The 21832-nt window shown below is 46.2% G+C and overlaps 1 protein-coding gene across 2 annotated transcripts in view; it reads left to right on the top strand.

The window, feature by feature from the left end:
- Positions 1-9341: 9341 nt before the first annotated feature.
- LOC120844098 (ral GTPase-activating protein subunit beta) overlaps positions 9342-21832 on the top strand; it is a 79812-nt gene continuing 67321 nt past the window's right edge. The window contains exons 1-6 of one of the 2 annotated variants that reach the window (XM_040215723.3): positions 9342-9675; positions 12107-12311; positions 14233-14431; positions 17503-17670; positions 18924-19157; positions 20387-20644. In XM_040215723.3, coding sequence (XP_040071657.2) covers positions 9653-9675; positions 12107-12311; positions 14233-14431; positions 17503-17670; positions 18924-19157; positions 20387-20644 — 1087 coding nt within the window. In that variant the 5' untranslated portion in view covers positions 9342-9652. The remainder of the gene's footprint in view (positions 9676-12106; positions 12312-14232; positions 14432-17502; positions 17671-18923; positions 19158-20386; positions 20645-21832) is intronic. The other variant, XM_040215724.3, reaches the window with a different exon arrangement.

Below are 21832 nucleotides of genomic sequence, written 5' to 3'. Positions count from 1 at the left end.
GTTTTCGCAAGAATAAAGCATGTAAAAAAAAACCCATTCAAAATATATTTTTTTAAAAAATAGCAGTCCTGTGTTAATCTACAGTTCAGTCACAGCTATAGCTGCGACACCTCACGGCGAAGTCTTTGGGCCTCGGCGTCGCTTCACGCACCGTAGGACGCATGAACAAAAGGGTTCGGAACAAAATGGGCATGTGTTTTGTTCCGAATGCTTTTGGTTTGTTACATTTGGTTCGAAACTTTTTGTTTCTTTCTTGTTCCGGAGCACGTGAAAGCGCATCTCGCGGCCCGAGCTCTTGGCATTGACAGTGACTTTTTTTTTATTATTTTATTTTCGAGAGGGCGCATGCAATGGGCATCGGGTACTACAAAAATTGAAAGACGTTTAAAAATCTCTAATGCTTAACTAGAGCGCAGCTCTTGAGGAGAAGAGGAGGGTAATGTCCTCTTCCTTTCCTCCTGCCCTCCTCCTCTCCCGTCCTCTACTCCTCCCGCTGAATTTGTTCATGGATGACGTGACACGAGGTCATGTGACGTCATTTTCCCCGCTAAATTTAGCGGGGCGGTTACGCCGACGGCGACGCCGCGAAACGCGGAAACGGGCGCCTAAGCTGCGCTCTAAAACTTGCTAACGCCGTGAGGAAAAAAATTGACCGCATCTCCACGTGGTGAATGATGTTGATTGGTGCGAAGCTCTGGTGGTGCCTGTCTGCGTAGACGCTGAGCCGCAGCATGCCGAGCCTTTTGTTCGTTTCCATCCATGTCAGAAAGAGAATGTGTGGTATGGAACGTGGTTATATACGCATGTGAGCATTTGACCGCAGCGTCCTCTCGTCTATAAACCTTGAGCCAATATATACAAAGTTTAACGCGATTATATACGCATTTGACTGCAGCGCCCTCTCCTGTATAGACGTCGAGCGGCTACATGCAACGTTTCATCCATGACATCCCCAGCTCTTGAGTTACTACCACATCTCAGAGCCCCCTACTCGTCCCGTAGTCGTGGCCGAGTGCTTAAAGGGGTCCTGCAATCATATATAAGCGTCTGCCTTTTTTGCGATTTCCACGTCTCTTGGGGTTCGGGCCAGCCAGCGGGCACGGAGGGAGTAACTAAATATCAGTGCGTCATATTCTAACCGGACGACGCGGAAACCTCCTCCACCGACGAGGGCGACCCGCGGTACCGAAAGCGCGGAAAATGTGACGTCTTTGGTCCTGCGCTTACTACTTGTCAGAGCCGCTAAAAGCTTCTTTGTAGTCGAAATAAAAAATATAAGTGGCGCGAACCCTTTAAATTATTTAATAAAGTAGTTTTTATTCAGTATTTTAGATCAGACAAGAAATGAATGCAGTTCATAAAGTACGGAAACAAGAAATGACCCGTCGACATACCCGCCACCAAGCGGTGGAAAAGGCGGCGCATTGTAGAAAGGAGTAGTGGGATACATAGAGTTATTATAATGTACGCTAGAGGTTCAACTGGCGCTAGTGTCTATGTGACTTCCGTGACGCAAATCGAAGCAGACAGCAACCAGTCTACTTTTGCGGTGCTCCTGTGCATTCCTATGGGAAAACGCGCGTGCATTTTGTCTCTTCGCCGGAAAATAACACGGAACACTTTGGTTATTTGGGTCGTACCAAATAGTATGTACCCTGATTAACACTGTAAGAGTGTAATTGCTTTAGTTAGCGCATTTTTCTTCATTAGTGAACGATTTTTAACTTCGCTATATTTCAACTCCAAACGTGTGTTCCGCAGCAGGTGTGTAAAAACAAGCAACGATTCAAAGCAAAATTACAATCGAAATGAATATAGAGTGTATTCAAGGCTCCCCAGCGTTCCAGTGACGCTTATATATTGCTAATATGCCAGTCCTGTCACTATATGAAAATGACCCCGTCGTGCATGCGCACTGATAAAAATATTCAAAACATAAATAATAAAGTATGTGGGCTATGAAAGGTGTCACTTCGTATTGTTTTCTCAGCCGGGCAGCTTTTATCGGGCACTTGTTCTCAAATATTTTGATCGTGCTGGTGATATTTTGGACGTAGAAGTTCGCAGAGCAGAAAGAATAAAGCGGTATACTTACTTATTTAAAATCGGAATATATTACGCGGCCTTCAATTTATTTGGATCGTACATGCGCAGGTACTTACTGATCCAGTGTTTCTGCGTAGTTCTTGCCGTCTCCCTTAATTTCCAGATGTCCTTCGTTCGTACGTCGTGTTCGCGCTAAAAGTGTCCGACAGTGCACATAAATATACGTACGAAGCCGTTTTAGCACCGTTTTTAATGCGATGAATTTGAAACAAAAACGCCGTAACTGGCCAATTATTTCGTCGGCCTGTCTGAGAAATGTTCCAAGCTACCTAGTACGTACGAATTATTCGTGATATTTGCTCTTATGATCGAGCGCAGGGAGAAAATGCACTCACTTTTTCCCATAGAAATGCATTACCGGAAGTCAATTTTCGACTGGTCGCTGTCTGCTTCAATTTGCGTCAGCACACCAGCGCCACTTGAACCTCTAGCGTACATTATAATAACTCTATGGTGGGATCCAACCTCCTTGAGTGGGATTAGGCGCCGACACGGAAAGGTCCCGGATGTACGTGGCGGCGCTGCGGTCGTATGGACAGGATAGGACAGGAGGATCCGACCGGCTCCGAGCGTTCCGAAGGCCTTCGGCGAGAAGCTTTGTCTTGCGGTTTGGCCGTTTTTCGGAGCTCAAAGTGGCTCCCATTCTGAACTGATCTTTACCCCGTGTTTGCTGTCGTTTGTGGCCAATGAAGTGTCATGCCGAATTAGTATTTTATCACGCAGCAAATGTAATGAGAGCCGCTCTGGCTGCTCGCTGCATACAGCCTATCCAAAACATGCTTTAGTGGCGTCCTCTCGCGCCGTCGACACGGAGTGCGGCGGCCGTGAGCGCTCGATAAAGTTCACGGCCACTCTCAAGCAACCAAGGACGTCATGAGGGAGGTTGTCTTTTGCTTGTTTTTGTAATTTTAATTCGCCTATAACTTTTAAAATTAAGGGAATTTCGAGAAAAGAAAAGTTTCACTAAATTACTATGTTCAGTGCGCTCAGGTTCGGTGCAAATTAAAAACCAGTAAAAAAGTACTTGCAAAAAGTACTAGAAATCCATTCACCAAAGTAAAAAACTTTCAGCCTTTTTACTTTGGTGTAGAAGAAAGACCAGCAAAGCTGTACTACGGTGGACGACCTGAAGGACAGCTTCTTGGACGACCTCAAGGGCGACGCCTAGGACGACCTAAAGGACGACCTCAAGGAGGATTTCTAGGATGTCCTCAAGGACGACTTCGAGGACGACTTCTAGGACAACACCTACAGGGTGAAACAAGGAGACGCCAGGCTCTTTAAATCGACCGGAAAATTCGGTTTCTTAACCTATCGCGCTATGACTTTGTGCAGCGTTGCCCACAGATGATGCTTTTTTTTTTTTTTTTTTTTTGTAAAATTTGCGAAGAGCGAACTTACCTGAGGAACAAGTAAAGAAAGAAAAAGGCTTAGCTCCTATGGAAACGCAGCGACGCCACCGGTCTGCAAACAACACGGCGCCGTTTCGTACAGGAGACAAGAGATGGCGCAAGCGGTCGCGACGCCAACTGCCGCCAACGAACGAGCAGACGACGCCGAGAGCCGGCCCTTTAGCAGACAAGGAACTGCAGTTCCTTGCTGTTACCGCCTGTCTTTTTTGTTTCTGCGACTGCCGCCGCCTGCAGAACGCGCGCCGCTTTTGTGTCGAAAAGATCGTCTGCTAAAAAGGCCTGCTCTCGGCGCCGTATTCGCGACTCCAACTAACTATAGGTGGCGCCACTCATTTTCCAAGATGGCGGGTTTAGTGAGGGTCAGAGATGCGTGCCGCTGTTGAGCCTGTCTAGTGTGCTGGCTTCACTGAGCGACATAAATTATTCCTGGTAATACGAAGAAGCTAATGTTTTGTGAGCGCAGGTCACCTCTTTAACCTGAAAACAAGAACGGTGTTTAGCGTTTTATTTGCGGAAGATGGCGCGTTTTAATTCTGGAGCGAAACCGAAACTTACCTCTGTTTTGGATTTAATTTCTCGATATAGGTCTCAATTCCGGATTCTTTCATGACTCAAGATGTGTCTTACATCGTAATTATTTACTTAGAAAACTTGTTCGCGGAAACTTTATTTTGTGACATACCGTTCCATCAAGGCTGATATTCGTAGTTATTGAAAAAAAAAAAATCAATGCTGATATCTGTGCGTTCTCGCTGCCTATTTCTCACTCAGATAATTGTCATGGAAATAATGACAATTATCCCAGCACAAGAATAAAAGAATAATTCAAATTTTTACATTATGTCAACGAAACGCATAAACTAATAAACGCTGCTCTCACTGCGACAACCCAAAGACGGAATCCGAGTCAGACAGCTGAAGTGTGTGTTTTTATAGCACCGCGTGACGCGTTGGACTTCATATTACATCCAGTGTTTGACTGTTTGCCTATCTTGATAACTATGTCAGTTTTTTATATGCTAAAAAGAAAACAGAATTATACCTTTATTATACCTTTCTGGAAAGACTACTATGGTTAAATAGCGTATTCTCGTGATCTTGGCGTTAATTGGAGGCATATATTGCCGCGATTTGTATTAATAATAATAATATTAAAATTCACATATTTGAATAAGTAATTCTGCAAGCTCTAATATAATGTTGCTTATAATCTAATTTTAAGCGCGCGAAGAAATATGACAATGAAAGCTGTGCTAATTATCATCACTGGTTCCAATTGCTGCATTTTAGTTACCAAGAAAATAAAAAAATAGTCTAAAATCAGTGAAAACATTTTAGCTAATGTGAGAAATTCATGTAAAGTTACATTAATTGTGGGTAAAGTATATTGTGCTGTCAAAGTCGCGACTTTTGACAATCGGCGAAACGTCCAAAGTCGCCGCCAATATACTTCCAGATCAAATGCCCTAAAATAAAAAAAAAAAAAAAAATAAAAAAAAACGTTTTTTTTAATTACATTTTTTTTATAACATTTATTGACTTTTGTATCTGCTTGCCGTCCTTTTGCCAATCTCAGCCTTTCCAGTTCGAAAGAACACCTACCTGCTTGCACGTCTGCTCACTGCAGCACGTTTCGGTGGTGTTGGAAGGCGTTGAAACAGTAGTGAGTTTCAATATTGCGTATACGGGCGAACTCAAGCCCTGTGTGTTTGCGTTAGCTTTGCGTATTCCACACTGCGCGTGCGCGGAGCCCGAAATTGCGGTCTTGGATGGCGCATAGCGATGAGGAGCACGCACAACGTGGGGCACGCAACTCTTACACAAAAGCACATCGCTTGCGTTTGCTTCTATGCGCAATACTAAAACTCTCCAGTAAGGTACAATCCCATACCGGCTGCAGCACTACGTTGGACAGTGAAGAGTGTTGTTTGCATTCAGAAACGACATTTTGAGAGCCATGATCGCGAGCAGTTCGGCCATGCCCGCTGAGCTGCAGAATCGGGGGACCCTCACTAGAGCGCTTCCCGTTTCCGCCGCGGGAGGGCGAGCGTCCAGCTGGAGACGCGAATACTCGTTCCAACGTTACTAAAACACTCAGTTGGGAAACTCCCATAGAGACAGCTTTGAAAAAGTGGCCCCAATCCGTCTCCGAGCACCGAGCTAATGACGAACACAACGCCACCATTTCTCCCGCAGCGGCCTCTCGAAGAACTGCACGTGACTTCTATTTTGGCTTAAGAACGGATATAGCGGTAGAGGTTACAGGGGTGCCACCCCAGTCTCCCCGGCGGACGCGCCGCGTTCAACTACTGACGTTAAAATGCGCCTAGGTCAGGACGTGCTACCTGAAAGGCCCGCTGAGGCATGGTTGTATGAAAACTATATTAATTGTTCCGCAAAACCTTGCGAACTAAAGATAATAAAAACATCACGCGCCCATCATTTGGTACTAAACTCCAATAAATTCCATACAAAAAGAGTCTTTTCCGTTTGTTTTTACGCAAAAACAGGCTTTCAAAAAGCTCAAGGGGACCACAGTACAGACAAACGATAAAGAGTGGCGCTGTTGTCGCATTTAGCTCGGTCTCGGTGGACGCCAGCGGCCCAGGTTTCGACGGCGAGTTTCCCAACTGAGTGTTTTAGTAACGTTGGCTCGTTCGTTGGCGGCGTTTGTTGCGCCATCTCTTGTCTCCCGTGCGAAACGGCGCCGTGTTGTTTGCAGACCGGTGGCGTCGCTGCGTTTCCATAGGAGCTAAGCCTTTTTCTTTCTTTACTTTTTCCTCAGGTAAGTTCGCTCTTCCCAAATTTTCCAAAAAAAAAAAAAGCACCATCTGTGGGCAACGCTGCACAAAGTCGTAGCGCGATAGGTTAAGAAACCGAATTTTCCGGTCGATTTAAAGAGCCTGGCGTCTCCTTGTTACACCTTGTAGAGAAATTCAGCATCTCCACTTTGGTGAAAACCAGAGTGGAAAGGCTAAAAATGTTGCCGCCGTCGCTCATAGATAGCGCTAGCTGTCCAGAGTTTGTGTCGACATTCTTTTGGTGATGGACACGGAGGGGAACTATCCTTAACAGCTCCGCTGTAAAAGAAATAAAAGGCATGAATGGCTCTAAAGGCTGGACACTCGTTACACTTAGTCTACAAGCCGACGTCGTAGGCAAATATTTGTATACAAAGCTGCTTCATCTTGGGGTGGCAGAATAAATTTTAGGGGAGGGCCCGCCACCCGTCGCCTCCCCTCGGCGCTGTCCTTGCTTCACAGTAAAAGCACACTCCGGTGATATATCGACACGTTCAGATTAGTACGCCAGGGCCGTAGCTTCCGCCGTACTGGCATGTTATGCGACCGCGGCTTCCTAGCCTATCCAGTATTTCTTGCTACCTGGGAGTGGCAGCCGCCACTCCCAGGCATAGGGAGGCTGGGGAGGCTCTAGTGAGGGTGGGTGCAACTCAAAAGCTGGAGAGCGTTTGCAATTTAAGGGCGGCGCCTGAGAGAGAGGATTCGAGAAAGGATATGCGCCAATGTTGCCTGCACAAGAGCAGACGCCCGCTTTGTTGCAACTCTGTTGCTCCTCTCGCCTCCCACTGCAAGCAACGAACGCCTTGGCGCAGCCTCTCTCGCTTCCTTCTCACTCCGAGAATGGACTTCTTCCAAAACCGACGCGCCCCGTCGCGGCGAAATACCACGCAGTGCACTCTGGGAACTAGTTGGCCACTCAGTTTCGGTTTCGACTGAGCAGCTTCATCTCATGCTATCACGCCGCGACCGAACGCGCTGCTTGCGTTTTCGATTATCTGACTTTTCACGAACGTACAATACACTCATTCTCGGGCGATACAAAACGAAGACCGGGGCACTTTCCTTGGTTCCCGAAACACCGGATATTGTGCGTGCGTATGCGAACGTAGTAAGTCGTGGCTTGGTCACCTCACCCCACGAGTGCATCTTTGAGCTCACTGTCAGTAATCCCGTCTAGTACCAGTAAACTACAACTGAAATTTGTTCGTCTGGATTCTTACACGCATTTTGTTTGCCAGATGTCCGCTTCTCGTTACTTCATTGGGCGAAAAGCAAGCCGCATCCTCACAGGAGTATCAAAGCTGAACCCAGCGTTGACGCATAAACTTTTTAAGAAAACGCAATAAATTCGACCTCACTACTGCACAAAAGTTACTATGATGTCTTCCTCGTGTCATCATATATCTCCCACTAGCATTTTATGTTGATAGAGGATTAACTTTTCACAAACGCTGAGATCGGATAGTTACGACGGAGGCCCTAACAAGCGTCCTCTACTCCTCGCTAAGCCTTTTTGGACGAGCTTTTACTGACGCCCGAGATCTGTGCCGGGAACGGTGTGTCTGAAATTATCTCGGCATACTCAGGCAGGAAGAAAGCAAACACATAACAAATATTATGGCCATCAGCAGCCGTCAAATGCGCTTTGAATTCGTTCGAGCACTTGTCTGAAGAATGTCGCACCGTGCGCCGGACGGGCATGCATGAACCCCAATGCGGTGCGCATAGGGGTTCATGCCCGTCTGACGCACTACCGGCGAATGGTGCGACATTCTTCACACAAGTGCTCGACTTTTGCATTCTTAAAACGGCCTGTATGCGCGAATTTGCCTATATGATTGCAGGATAACTTTATGCGCATACGCGATGTTGAATATTAGTGGAATGCAAGTGGGTGGGGGGGACTTACTTCGTGCAGTGCTGCGGGTCAGTACAGATAAGAGATACGTGTGTTAAAATTGAGCTTTTCAATGGCCCCTCCGAGTTTTACCTCGCGTACTCAGGCACATTAAGAAAAACAGTAATTGCAAAAAGTAATATTTCGCCTATGGATGCACGAAGCAAACTTCCCGGTCAACAACACTAACGTAAAGGCGCGACCTCGATATATGCATACCTATTGGTTGCTACAGCTTGTTGATTCGTACACAAGCAAGATCTCCGAGCACCCGAGCTTCGCAGCGTCGAGATTCCCAGCACTGGCTCGTCCACATACCTCGATTGGAACGCTAACAGGAAGGCTCAAGTACAAAAATACGACAAGCATGTGTTAAGACAAGCTATACGTCTCGGGATTGTGCTAAAGCTTCTAGGTATGACCATTTAGGTTAGTTTAGAGACCACAAATGACGCTCTCGGGACCAGAAAACAAACTCTTGTCGACGTGTCTATCGAAACCGAAACCATGCCACCCTCCTCCCTGGCCAACTAGTTCCCAGAGTGCAACGCGCGCCGTGTTGCATGCAGGGCTTTATGGAAACGTCGAGAGGAGAAAGCAGGGTTGTCAGACAAGCAGCAACGTCCAAGATGGCGGAATTTACCATTTTTCGCGTTAAAAAAATGCTTAACCTATCGAAACAAAACTGGTGGCTATGGAAAAGTAATCTTTTATACCTTGTGTAAATTATTCAAGCACCCCAATGGGTTCTTATGACCTGAGTAAGGAAATAAAACGACCCTTTGCCCCGTAGACTCCCAGCAAAATTTAGCAATTAAATGGCGTCCAAGTCCCGTGATCCTCGATCTAGCAGTTGCACCCACCCTCACTTGAGCCTCTCTACCCAGGCATACCCGATATTTCTTGCTTCAGTCACTAGATTATCACCATAACTAGATAGTGCCAAAACATAAAGCATTGCAGTTTGCTAACTATTGAAAAAAAATACAGCATTGATTTTTTGAAAATGCGCAAATCGGATAGTATAAAAGCTAAGGTTATTGAGGTTAAGAAAGTGTTCTAACGTTTGGCAACTACTACGTCAATTTCGCCACTTCCCGCTGGTTTCAAAAGAACCAAATATTCAGTTGGCAACGCCGCGACAGTAGCAATGGCCGCCCTTGCTCGGAAGGGGCAGTGTAAATACGAGAAATCGAACTGCTTATTCGCGTACCAGGTAATTTAAGGGTAATGAACGATCACCTGGAGCCATTTCAAGTTACATCGGGAAGACATGGGTCCCATTTGTGCCTTCGCAAAGCTCTAGGAGTGAGTGCAGTACCTCTGTAGACGTCGGCGTGCGGAGGTGTGTCAGTGAGGACACCTGTGTATTTCGTAGCGCTGTGTTGGTGTAAGCTTTGACAACTCCGATGCACTGAACGTTTAACAGCGAGATCATGATGGTTCGACAGAGAGATAGGTGAGTGAAAGCCCATTTTTTAATTAATATGAATATCGCGGTCGTATTGATTCTAAAATGGTCGGTGTGTGGCGTGCATGTGTGGGCTTTCCTCCGTCTGGCGTACCCAAATTCACCGACCAATGTTGCCCGCTGACCATAGTTGCCAGACTACCGCTACTGCGGCGGGTGTATGAGGGAAAGGGAGAAGATTTCAAAGAAGAGGGGAAGGAGGCGGAGGAGGAAATGTAAATAGAGGGAGAGAGTGTAAATAGAGGGGGGGGGGAGCGTAGCGCGTTTTCTCCGCCGCCAGCGTGGGGTCGCTGGTGTCGTCGCGCTACCCTCGCCGTCGACGACGCTTGTTTGCGTTGTGCTCGCGCCATCCGTTTTGCCTCCTGCTTTGAGACGCTGGCGTCATTTGCGCGTAATTTGACATCGCCGTAAAAACGTGCTCGCGCCGCGCACGCGGGAATTCGTTTAGATGACCCGTAATAATTACTTCCTTGGTTTATCTGTAGCGATGAAGCGATAGGCTCAAGAATGCACCTGGTTCGGCCGTTGATGGAATTACATTTGCCAACGCGAACAAGCGTCGTCGACGGCGAGGGTAGCGCGCTGGTAGCGTGCAGAGTACGGCTCTGGTAGCGTGACGACACCAGCGACCCGACGCTGGCGGCGGGGAAAACGCGCTACGCTCCCCCGCAGGCCCCCCCCCCCCCCCCTATTTACATCCTCTCTCCCTGTACACGCATTTCCTCCTCCGCCTCCTTCCCCTCTCTTCTTTGAAATCTTCTCCCTTTCCCTCATACACCCGCCGCAGTAGCGGTAGTCTGGCAACTATGGTCAGCGGGCAACATTGGTCGGCGAATTTGGGTACGCCAGACGGAGGAAAGCCCATGTGTGTCTATGTTACGTATGAGGTGTAGACATCGGATGCGGTTGCCAAATCGGTTTATTTCCGATGGAGCTTCCGTTGTAGCCTGGCATTCGTGATGGAGCCTGGTGTTCGTTGGTGTTCGTTTCGAGCGGTTGCGTTACAGTTTATACTGCGGGAAGTTTGTCATCTCCAGTGGGCGTCTGGTGTCTTCGATGCAAATGAGATATTTTGCTAGCGCCACTGCAAGCCTGGGATATTTAGCGTGCGTTCCGCAGCAGTGGTATTCGACCGCACGATGCTGATCCAGTTCGAAACTAGCAAGGGTGGACACTGAACCCAGGATCCGTGCTTGACAGCGTTACGTATTCACTAGACCAGAAACACGGTGTTTACGTCGTTATCAAAGTAGCATGTAGTCGTATAAAAATGCGTTGTATGGTAAATTTCGCTGCAGATGAAACGCAGTCTGATAGAAGTAGCTGAGATTTGGCAAACGTTTGGTGAAGTGTGGGTGAGTTGTTGTTTTGTTGACTTCCCAATCGCTTGCTTTCACAACTCTACAGGGTGTGTCTAACAAAAAATAAACAGTCTTTTTTTCTTTTTTCTCCGCAAACATAATTTACGGATTGTCGAGCACTCCTTCTCCTCCCAAACGTAGAGCTAGTGGTCCTGACTGGGTGCCAAAGCTTCAGACCTTGCCATTACCCGATTCAAACGATATAAGCGATTCTCGGAAATTTTATATGAGAAAGGTGGGGTCCGTTCCGGATAGTCGACGCCATTCATCCCTATGTAGTTGTGGACTTCTCCAGCCCCCATTTTCTCCTTAAAAATTTCCGAAAATAGCTTATAAAGTTTGTATTAGGCGACGGCGAGCACCTGATCAGACACTTTTGGTGTCTGATTAGGAGCTTGCCGTCACCTAATACAAAATGTGACGCTAGAGATCCGGATCTCTAGCAATACATTTTGGCAAATGCTAAGCGTTTGGCTATATGTAAAATAATTTCTCTGGTAAAAAAAAAAAAAAAAAAAAAATCAATTAATGAAATAGATATTGAGTTAGTGAGCCTAGATTTGAGAGTTTCCAAATGTTTGATTGGGGCCATGTAGTTTTAGGGCTGCGTTTTACAATATAAGGTGCGAGGAGGAGTCAAAAGTGTCTGAATGTCTGCAGGAGTCTCTCAAGTTTCGCACCGCTATCCTGTCCGCCGTGTGACGGCCCCCGCTTGCGTGCATGTACCTAACCTGCCCAGTAGGTGTTCGCCATTAAATTGCAAGAGCTGTCCACGGTCCCAGTTGCTTCCTTCAAAATCTAGGCTCTCTACCCCTGGTATTCTCTGTTCACGCCAACAGCGCCGTGGAAGGTGCATGCTCATTGGACCAGTCGCACGTCTCTTTTGGCATGTGATCACGCTCCTGCCCCTATCCACAGCAGACCGCTCAGTCGGGTGAAGAAAGCAAAGTGGTTTATTCATCTGGCAAGCGCTTAGCCTCCATCGCACTGTCAACTTAGGAGTGACCAGCTGTCTCGATCTCACTTGTTTGTTCTCTGGTAACTCCCGACTTCCTTAGGATGTACTCCGAGTGGCTGGTGCTTCCCGTGACCGAGGATGCTCGTGAGCGCTGCACGAGCGTGCTCCAGAAGTTTCCCTGCGCCGCGGGGAGGAACGTGGTGACGGCTGTACTCCACTCCCTGGCCTCCAACTTGGGCATCAGCAGTGCAAAGTGCGAGCCGAGCACCCTGGTGTCTGACATCGAGGTCAACTGGTGCATGGAGGTACCGTAGCCATCCCTATAACTGGAATTTGGGTGAACCGTAGTTGGGGACAGGTTAAGGGTTTGGGGGAAGCTCCTCCCACCTGTTTATACTTTAGCTGAGCGAACACTTAAAAGGGGGCAACCGTGTCTCTAGTGTTCACTTCGCTTAAGTGAAAGGACGTTTAGCCGAGCACCTTGAACTCTTTACCTCTCACCAACTATATTCTGTTTCACAATAGTGTGGCGAACTGAAGGAGGCTGTGGCCCTTCTTGACCCAAAATGAGTGTCGGAGCAAGGCACGTGACAACACTTCATGGTTGAAGCTGCAGAGGCCTCGTTACTGCCACGACAACAGCGCTGTCCGCGGCAAAACATGGTTCTAGGCTTCTTTTCCTTTTAACGGCATTTGGACTCGTGCAGTTTTGTCTCTATCATGAATACTGTAAAACCCTTAATGTTCGCGAGCCCTCAGTTTTCGCGAATTTTACGAACTGAAGAATTCGCAAAATTTAAGGGCGCGCGAAAATTTTGGTTTTTAAGATTTTCAATGCAGGCGTCTGGAATTCACGAAATTTAGTGGTCGCGACTGCGTCATCTGTGATCGATTCGCGAAAAATAGGGGCCGCGAAAATAAAGGGTTTTACAGTATGTAAAAAATGAGGAGTCAATATTCACAAATTTATTTGTTTCAGTAATATGTAAACCAAGAAATGACACCACATCCATATCCCCTCCCAATTTTTTTCTTCTTGTGGCACCATGGACATTGGCAATCACAGTCATGTAATCAACCGCTTCCGCTTAAGGCATCGTCATGCATTAGCACCTGCCACAGATTTGCGGTTAAATTGATCGTATGCTTGTCTCATGAACCTTTCCCAAAGAACTTGCTACCTTAGTGACGACAGTGTTGCGGCGGTGGACGTTCACCCGAGGTTGGTTGGTTTCGTGACGACTCTTGGCCTGCAGACGAAAGCGGGTTCCTTCGGGCCTCGCATTTGGCGCAGTGACACGCGCTTCCGTGATGGGGGGTCACATGGCTCGCTCCGATGCTCTTATTGGGTCGTGGGGGTTGTAGTCTCCACGGTTCGCCAAGTTATTGTGATACGGAGTGCTTAGAAGATCTTAAAAGGTGCAATGATTTGTGGTCTTTGGGCAGTTAATTGCAGGAACTGGCCTATGTCGCCTACAAAACGAGAGCACAAAACCGTTTTTTGTTGCATGTGCTAGTTTTTATAAAAGCTAGAACAAAGAAAGAAATGAAGCAAATAGATCAATCTAACCAGCTTGTTTCGTTAAACTGCTGTTGCTTGCATGGATTGTGTGAACTCCAATCTTTCTGCACGCGCGGCAACCGTGCTGGAGTTCTGCGCGAGCTGAGCATGAGACGGTACAAGCCATCTCTTGCGCTTGCCCCTGTCTCCTGTGAAGTACAGTTATGGCGGCGTCATGCATGCGAAGAACGCTTAGTGAGACCGGTCTGGTGAAGGTTGGGACAGTCCTCAGCTCACACCGTTTTTCGAGTGACGTGCTCAATGATGTCAATGGAAGTACCACCTTTGGTTGTCTTCAGGGCCTCCTGCCCTACCTCCATGGTTGTCGACTTTTGAAGGTCTGATTCGGTTACAACCGAGCACTGTACCCGCTCAGCACCATTGAAGATCACGGCAAGCAAGCGAGGCAAAAGGCGGGTAGAGTAGTGGTGGAGAGGAAATGGTTTCGTTGACCTCCAATAGAGGGCGCCTCGAAAACTTGTGCACTCCCTATAACGTGCCACTAGTGTGGCAAAGAAAGAAAAATTGTTTTTTTCTTTGAGATTACGCAGCGGAATCGTGGTAGTTCGGAGGAAGGTGGCATGTTTCCTCTCGTTTTTTGTTTTTTGAAACTAAAATCGTTGCAATGCACCTTTCAGTACAAAACGTTCCCACTTCCTGCGCAGGTGATCTGCTTTGGCCTCCAGCTTCCGCTGTCGGAGCACGAGGCCATCAGGGACTGTGTGCACGTGTACTGCGAGTGGATGCAGGCCCTGACCCAGCCCAAGGCGTGCGTCCCCAGGCCCGTCCAGGAGGATGCCAACCAGTACGTCCGCAGGATGCTGCGACACCTCTACAATCTGTTCGTGCCTCGTGAAGACTGCCGTGAGTCAATCGCTTGGCGCGCTACGGCTTTGACCGTTTTTGTGCTACAAAGCACCAGTCAGTCAGTAAACCAATCAATCAGTCAGTCGTTTGAGCTGTGAGTTGAGCCCTTTCCATCGGTACTGGCTGTGTCAGGATGTACATGAAATACTGTGTTTTAAAAGAACCTGGAAATGTTCTTTTCATTTTGTCTAATTAGGACTCTGAATAGAAGACCTCACATTCATAGAGCAGCAGATAGGCATTTATGCGGCTTGCTCTTACATTTTTGTCTTCTGCTACACTTTTTAATGTGAAAACATTAATTGACCCATGGAGCGAAGCCAGTGTTGTCTGTAACCGTGAAAAACAGCACCGAAATTCCATCTGCAGCAGCGAAAAACGGCAGCATTCGCGCATCGCAGCATTGGCTGCGACGTGTCATAGTTCCAAGAAACGCCACCCCACGGAGAAGCCCTCTCCTGGCGCTGTGGCCTGCGCGCCAATAAAAGGAAAAGGGTGGCGTGTGCGTGGCTGCTGCTCTGTCCCCCCCCTTGGATCATGTGTCAGAGGTGTCCAGAAGGGGGGGGAGTGGAGAGTGGAGTTGGAAATTCCCGCTTCCTTTCCTTGTGCACTACTGTATTACGTATTCTACACTCTGCTTTCAGCCATGTCGCGCCGCCCGGCCGGCCTCTGCGGAGGACAGCAGGAATGCACTGCAATGCTTGTAGGAATGCACTCCGCGTAGGAATACTATTGCATTCCTACATGTAAGCAGTCTTAAGTGTCCTGTAATTTTTTTCTTCCTATTGTACAAACTTGTTTCCAAAACAAAGAAAGAAAGAGTACCTCTTGGCGATGGATGGCCTGCTTGGCTTGCCTCACAAGAGGTTGAACGCAGGGTGATATAAGCCTGAAAAGTACCAAAACATAAAAAAAGAAAGCAGTTTCAGCATAAAAAATACCAAGCCTAGGAAAAACAATTTATTTACCTCGTTAGGGCAGGCACGTCTCAAAATAAATGTTTGTTGAAGAAAAACAATTTTTGGCTCAATATTTAGGTTACAATAGGAATACAGTCTAAGCTCATTACAACAGACCTGGTTACAACAGACATTTGGATATAACATACTGATTTGTGAAGTTTGGTTGGTTTTCCTCTACATACCATTGACTCAACTTCATATCTGCATACAACACAGTACCCTTACAACAGACTGAAATCTTGGTCAAAATCAAGGTCTGTTTTAATGATCTTAGACTGTATTTTGATTTGTGAGTGAAACCGAAATTGTACCCTTCTGGGATGGTGATGATAGCATTTGTAGTCAAATAGTGTGCATTCTGTGCAGGCATGGGCAAAATACATGCAAATATGTATCGAAATACAAATACAAAATACTTCATCAAAAATGTATTTAATTACAAATCTAATTACATTTCCAAAAAAGCATTTAAGTACAAGTTACAAATACAACCAAATGTATTTGGTCTCCTCCAAATACTTTTCCAAATACATTCCTAAAAATTTTGCATTGCACATTCGGGAGTTTGTGTGCGAGGCTCTAGTAACGTAATAGAAATATAATCACAAAAAAAAAAATGTAATCAGCTTGAACGTAATAGGTGAAAAAAGTACAGAGCCTCAAGCAGCTTTTTTTGTCGATTACATTTTGGTATAGACCAACAAAAAACTGAGACGACCAAGACGCGCAGCACTAGCTAGAGAATTGTTTATTGTTGCAACTCGCACCAGTTACGAAAATCTAAACGACCCGCGCATTTAGAATGTTCCAGGCAAAAATATGGATGGAAATCAGGCTGGAAAGCATCACAAGTTGTCACAGGCACACATTTAGCCAGTCTGCCTGTGAACGTCGATTTCCTCACCATTCTTGCCCTGGACTAGCACCGTAATCACAAAGTCACTAAACGCTTGTGCTTGATTGAGATACGCTGCTTTCGGTGCAAAACGTAGTTTTCTTCCTGCTCTGGACAGTGACAATAAATTTGAGGCATGTATTTTCGCCCACAAAATTGTATGTAATTATAATTGTATTTGAAATACCCTCGTTTTAGTATTTAAATACACACGTCAAATACATCACACAATTTGTAATTAAATACAAATGCAGAATACACAAAGTATTTGAAATATGTATTTCAAATACTTGTAATTGAAATACTGCCCATCCCTGATTCTGAGGTACAGCGAACTCAGAGTGCACACTACGGTAGTTGGTTGCAAATGCTATCATCATCATCCCACAGGGATACAATTTCGGTTTTGCCTGCAAATCTAAAACTTTGTATTGTAACATAAATATTAGGCAAAAAGTGTTTTTTATTCGACAAACATTTATTTTGAGACATGCCTGTCCTAACCAGGCAGAAAAAAACTTTTTTTTTCTAGGCTCAGTGTTTTTTTTAAAGGGAAGTTGAAGAGGTCCTTGAATTCAAACAAACCGTAAAAGTTGTAATGTAGGCTTCTTAAAAATTATGTGTCTTAGTTTTATTTCGATATTATTAGTAGGAGCATCGTAATAGCCATTTAAACCTTCGGCATATATCCGCCCGTTGTGGTGCGCCGACAGTAGGAAAGCGCGAGAGCGGAGAGTTAGATGTCCCTTGCTCACCACTAAGCTGGCTTGGGGATGCCATCAATTACGTTGCTACCTCCGGACAGATAACAGGCGGCAGAGAGGATCACCGCATGCCCGGTGGCAAACACTGGACGAATTTGTGAAAATAAACGCTGTTTACATTTCCTTCTGCCCAAAATAAGTGTGATAACTGAATTCACAAGACAAAAATTCTAGAAATCCACACCTAACTCAGATTTCTTGAAGAGTGCTTCAGCTTCTCTTTAAGCCCAGTTTCAGAACCAGGTGTAAATCTCAGGTATGCCTGTTGCCAGAAACAGTTTGTTTTTGCATTGACATTCCACTCATAACACTTGCTCTACTCTAAGCATATCTGCCTGATGCAGCTTGGCTGGGGTAGGCATTCTTGATTGCACATAACGTTTCCAAGAGTTGCGGTAGAATTATTGTAAGACAAGCACGTAAACAGTGCTTTGCATTCCTTTGCAGAGAATGACAACATGATCAGTCGTCAGGCCGTGCTGTGTCATCACGTTCTCAGACGACTTCAGTCAGTTGCTCAAGACTCTACAACCATTGAGAAAGAGACCTGGGACGAGATCCTCCTCTTCCTATTGGCTGTCAATGATGTCCTCCTGGCTCCACCCTCCAGAAAAGGTGCCAGTTTTTGTCTGATCCAACAGAGCAAAAAGCTATATGAATGGGATTGCCCGCTCAATAGTAATGCAGCATCTTAAAAGGTGCCATGCTGAAGAGGCATGGAGTGTTTCTGAAAACTACCAATATCAATCTATTGTTGCCAGTTAATCCCTTCGTCCTGAAAGTTACACTGGAACTGGCGTATAATGACCCTACACTTGTGGAAATAAACTGTTGTAATAGGAACCCGCTACTGTAGAGAAACCATCAAATTTCCAGTGGGGCTAGTTACTGTACTGTAAATGATAGTTTTTTTGTAACAAACTACTGATCCAACTAACTTCTGACATAAGAAACAACTGTTGTAATAGGCTAGTAATAGAACAAACTAACTACTGATATAACAAATGGCTCATAGGACAAAGTGACATAACGAACGATAACAAACTCGTGATGTAACAAACTACTGTGTAATGAACTGCTAATGTAACAAACTACTGATGTGGCACACTACTGATGTGACAAACTACTGATGTAGCAAACTTCTAATGTAATAAACTACAGTTGTAACAAGCTACTGATGTAAAGAACTACTGATGTGCTACCAACAAGCTGCTGATGGAACTAACTACTTTTGCTGGTGTAACAAACTGCTGATGTGTCAAGCACATTTCTGAAAACTGGGAAGTTTGGTTCAAAATAGTCAAACCATGCCATTAAAACGGCTGTAGGACCGTTCGTCGAATGACAATTCGTCACATGTCAACTGATAGCAGGGCTATTCGTCATTTAGGGCAATTCTTCATAGGGCAGTTCGTCACCGACAATTCGTCAAACTATTAACAGATATTTCTTATTTTTGTAACATTCCTGGTGTTTATCAATCATAGTTCTTCCAAGTGAGTACAATTACCAGCAACCCCCTTCCTTGATTTTATTATTTTTTTCTCGACACGAAAAGTTAGACTTCTACTAGTATCTAATAGATGCTGACTAATTATATCTTGTCCACCACAATCTTGGCACTTCTCTCAGTCGCTAATGAAAAAAATGGATGTGACGAATTTCCCCACTACGAGTTGCCCTATTGCAAATTGTTTTTTGATGAATGGCCCGTATCCCTCCCCCTTGAGACAATCCTAGTTTAGCTTATTTCGGACGTGTGGGCACAAAGTGTGAAACCAAGACGGAACGGTCCCCGCGAGGTAGAGACACATCGGCGCGCCTTGCGGAGACCACTTTGCCGAGTCTCCGAGGCTTCCTCGGTGCAGACGACATGGGCAGCCACCTGTGCGAGCGAATCCTGACTGCACTGTTCGAGGTTTGGCTACTGGCCTGCCACCGCTGCTTCCCCTCGCCCAACCTGTGGAAGACCCTGCGGGAGTTGTGTTGCACCTGGCGGCACCGGGGCGCCCTGGTGGAGCAGTGGAACAGGGTCAACCTGCTCCTCACTGCCCGCATGCTCAGGCTCATGTACGGCCACCATTATCCGGACCTCAAGCTGGGTGAGCATCCGGCATGTCGGTCGCTTCTTTTCCTTCTTTGGCAAGCAAGACGTTGGTGTGCTGGAAATAGGGTGTCATCCTATTTTCAGGTTTTTGGTACGGAGCTTTGGACTGGTGGGATGAAAACTGTAGTGAATCTTTTTCGAATGCTCGTTGCCTTTCGCCGTGCATTAGTTGCATGCTTGAGGATCACGAGATGCTGAAGTGTTAAAGGGGGACAAAAACCTAAGTTTCAAAATTTTTTGAAAAAATTAATTTTTCAATTTTAAGGTTTTTGGTTTTAGAAACTAATTATACACCCTTACACTAAATTTCATAACCGTGCGCCTAATAGTTACATTGATATAAAATATTTTCAACACATTGTGAGGCACTAACAAAGTAAAGGAGTTCAATGTGTGAATGCATTTTTTTCAGTTCCAATTTTGCTGCAAATTTCATACGAAGGAATCTTTTGTTTGAAGATAAAATCATTCTGATACCACAATCAAGATGTTTCTGAACTAAAATTTACTGGGGGAATCGGGCTATCTACTTCATTTTGTTTTAAGTTAAAGTCTTCATTGAGAAAAGGCAATGTTTTCAAAAATTGACATAGGACAGTTATACATCTCATATTTCGAGGTAATCACTCTTCCTGAAATATTTACATTTGAGTTATAAAAAGTAGATAGCCTGAAGTCCCACATCCTTCACTTTATATTCAAACAGTTAAAATGATGCTTAATAGCTTCAATGCATACCATAGATTTCTTAACGAAGAGTGACACATCTTCTTATGCAGGTATGTAGAGTTGTCCTAGAGAGCTGAAAGTTTCCATAGTGCATCTTCATCTGAAGTTAAATTTCCCCCGCAAATTTCATTCCGATCGCTCAAGTAGTTCAGAAGTTCAACCTTTATCCAGTGTCCTCCCTTAACGTAGGTGAGCAACTTGTGCTGGAGGCGGGACAACTGAAAGATATCCCTGCCGTTTTCGTCCTGTGACCGACTCTAGGCACTCGATTTGTGCAGAAAAGTATAAGAACCCCAGCTCTAATGCTTTCTCGGAGCTACCTTCTGAGGCTATTCCTCGAGGCAACTTCCCGTAGCTACTCCCGAGGCTGCTGCCTGTTCTTTGACCGGTCCTGTCCCTAGCGTGTCCCTTGAACTTCCTGATTTGCCCGTCTGCTCGGTTCGCTGCACTCCGGACCGACTTTTTTTCCGCTTTCCCTTGTGGCACGCCCTCCAGAGGAGGATGCCCAGGTACTTCCAGCGGAGATGACCGGGGAGCAGGTGGCGCAGGCCTGGTACCGCTTCCTTCAGCTGCTGGGGGACCCGGTGGACCTCTGCCGCCCAGAGCTCATCAGCCAGACGCCGGGCTTCTACAGCCTGCTGGAGACTGCGGACACCGTCGTGGACCCCTTTCAGAACCCCTGCCTGTCTGCGCTGCCCCACATATTCCAGAGGGCCATGGCGGGGCTGGCCACTCTGGTGGACGCTTTCCTCGGTGAGGGGGGTTGGGGGTGGCACATAGAAAATCTGATGGCACCCGGGAACCGAAGGCTGAAAGCCCAATCGTACGGCGTCGTTTTCTTGCATTACGGGAGCTCGCATGTGCTGACTTTGAGTTAGGAACGCGAGTCACGGGGACATCCGTGTTTAACCGTGGAAACCAATTCACGGAGCAGCTTTGCGTGTGATGTGGGAAGCACGGGTGTCCGGGCGGCTTGCATTCAAACCACAATGTAAGAGAATGAAAGAAAAATTTGTTATGTGAAAGGGCCTTAAGAGGAGGTGCTCACGATACATGACATGGGTCGGCTTGAATATGCGGTTTTCAAATGTCATAAAAGAAAGGGGAAACATATTCCTTTTCCTTGTTCAGAACTCTCTTTGTATTAAAGGCCTCCAAGTTGAACCAGCACCTGTCTTGTCATGTGTGTGCATTTGCTTAGCTTTCGTTATTGAGCTTTCGTCACGCTTCACGAATACCAACTGGCCCAAGATAAAGACGGGCACGAAAAGAAGCATGAAAATAAACAGAAAAGCCATCTGTCGGTCACCCCACTCTTTTTCATTTTTCCGTTTCTTCCGATTAAAGGGCAACTCCGCTCAATTCCGAAAAATTTAGGCTTACATGTGATTCCATTTCACAAAGCACTACTAAACAGCTCTACGTCCTCAAATTCGTGAAATGTGGAATATTATTTGTGTAATCTTAATTTAAATATCAGCTGATACCGAAACCGAAACTTCGGTTGCGTCAGACAACATTGATCTCGTGTCGTCAGAGTCATGGCCACGTAAGTCGAACCACGCGGTCTTGTGATGTTTTGTGGGGGCAAGGTACAGAACATGCAACGTGGGCAGGTCGCTTCGCATAGCGTGGACGGTGATGGCCCGGGGGAGAGGGGGAGGGGGAGAAGACGAAAGAGGAGAAGGGGAGCGGAGAAACAGACCAATAAGCGCGGAGGGCAGCGCAAACTAGCGCATCCGCGTTACGGTGATCACGTGGACGCCGTTCAGCCAACACCGGTAAGAGAAACTCATGACGTCATCATTCAGTTTCGCTCTGAGAAGTAAAAACAAACATAACGTGAGAATGACGTAGTCATGCCTCTGACCTAGTGGCTCAACGTTGGCTGCTCCAAATCCGTCACATTGACTTCGCTGACGATTGCGCCTCACGTCGCAC

Source organism: Ixodes scapularis, unplaced genomic scaffold (genome assembly GCF_016920785.2).
Source record: "Ixodes scapularis isolate PalLabHiFi unplaced genomic scaffold, ASM1692078v2 PGA_scaffold4__175_contigs__length_147842914, whole genome shotgun sequence".
NCBI lineage: Eukaryota > Metazoa > Arthropoda > Arachnida > Ixodida > Ixodidae > Ixodes > Ixodes scapularis.
Note: the sequence above shows the minus strand (reverse complement) of the source record. Positions and strands in the feature narration are given on the sequence as shown.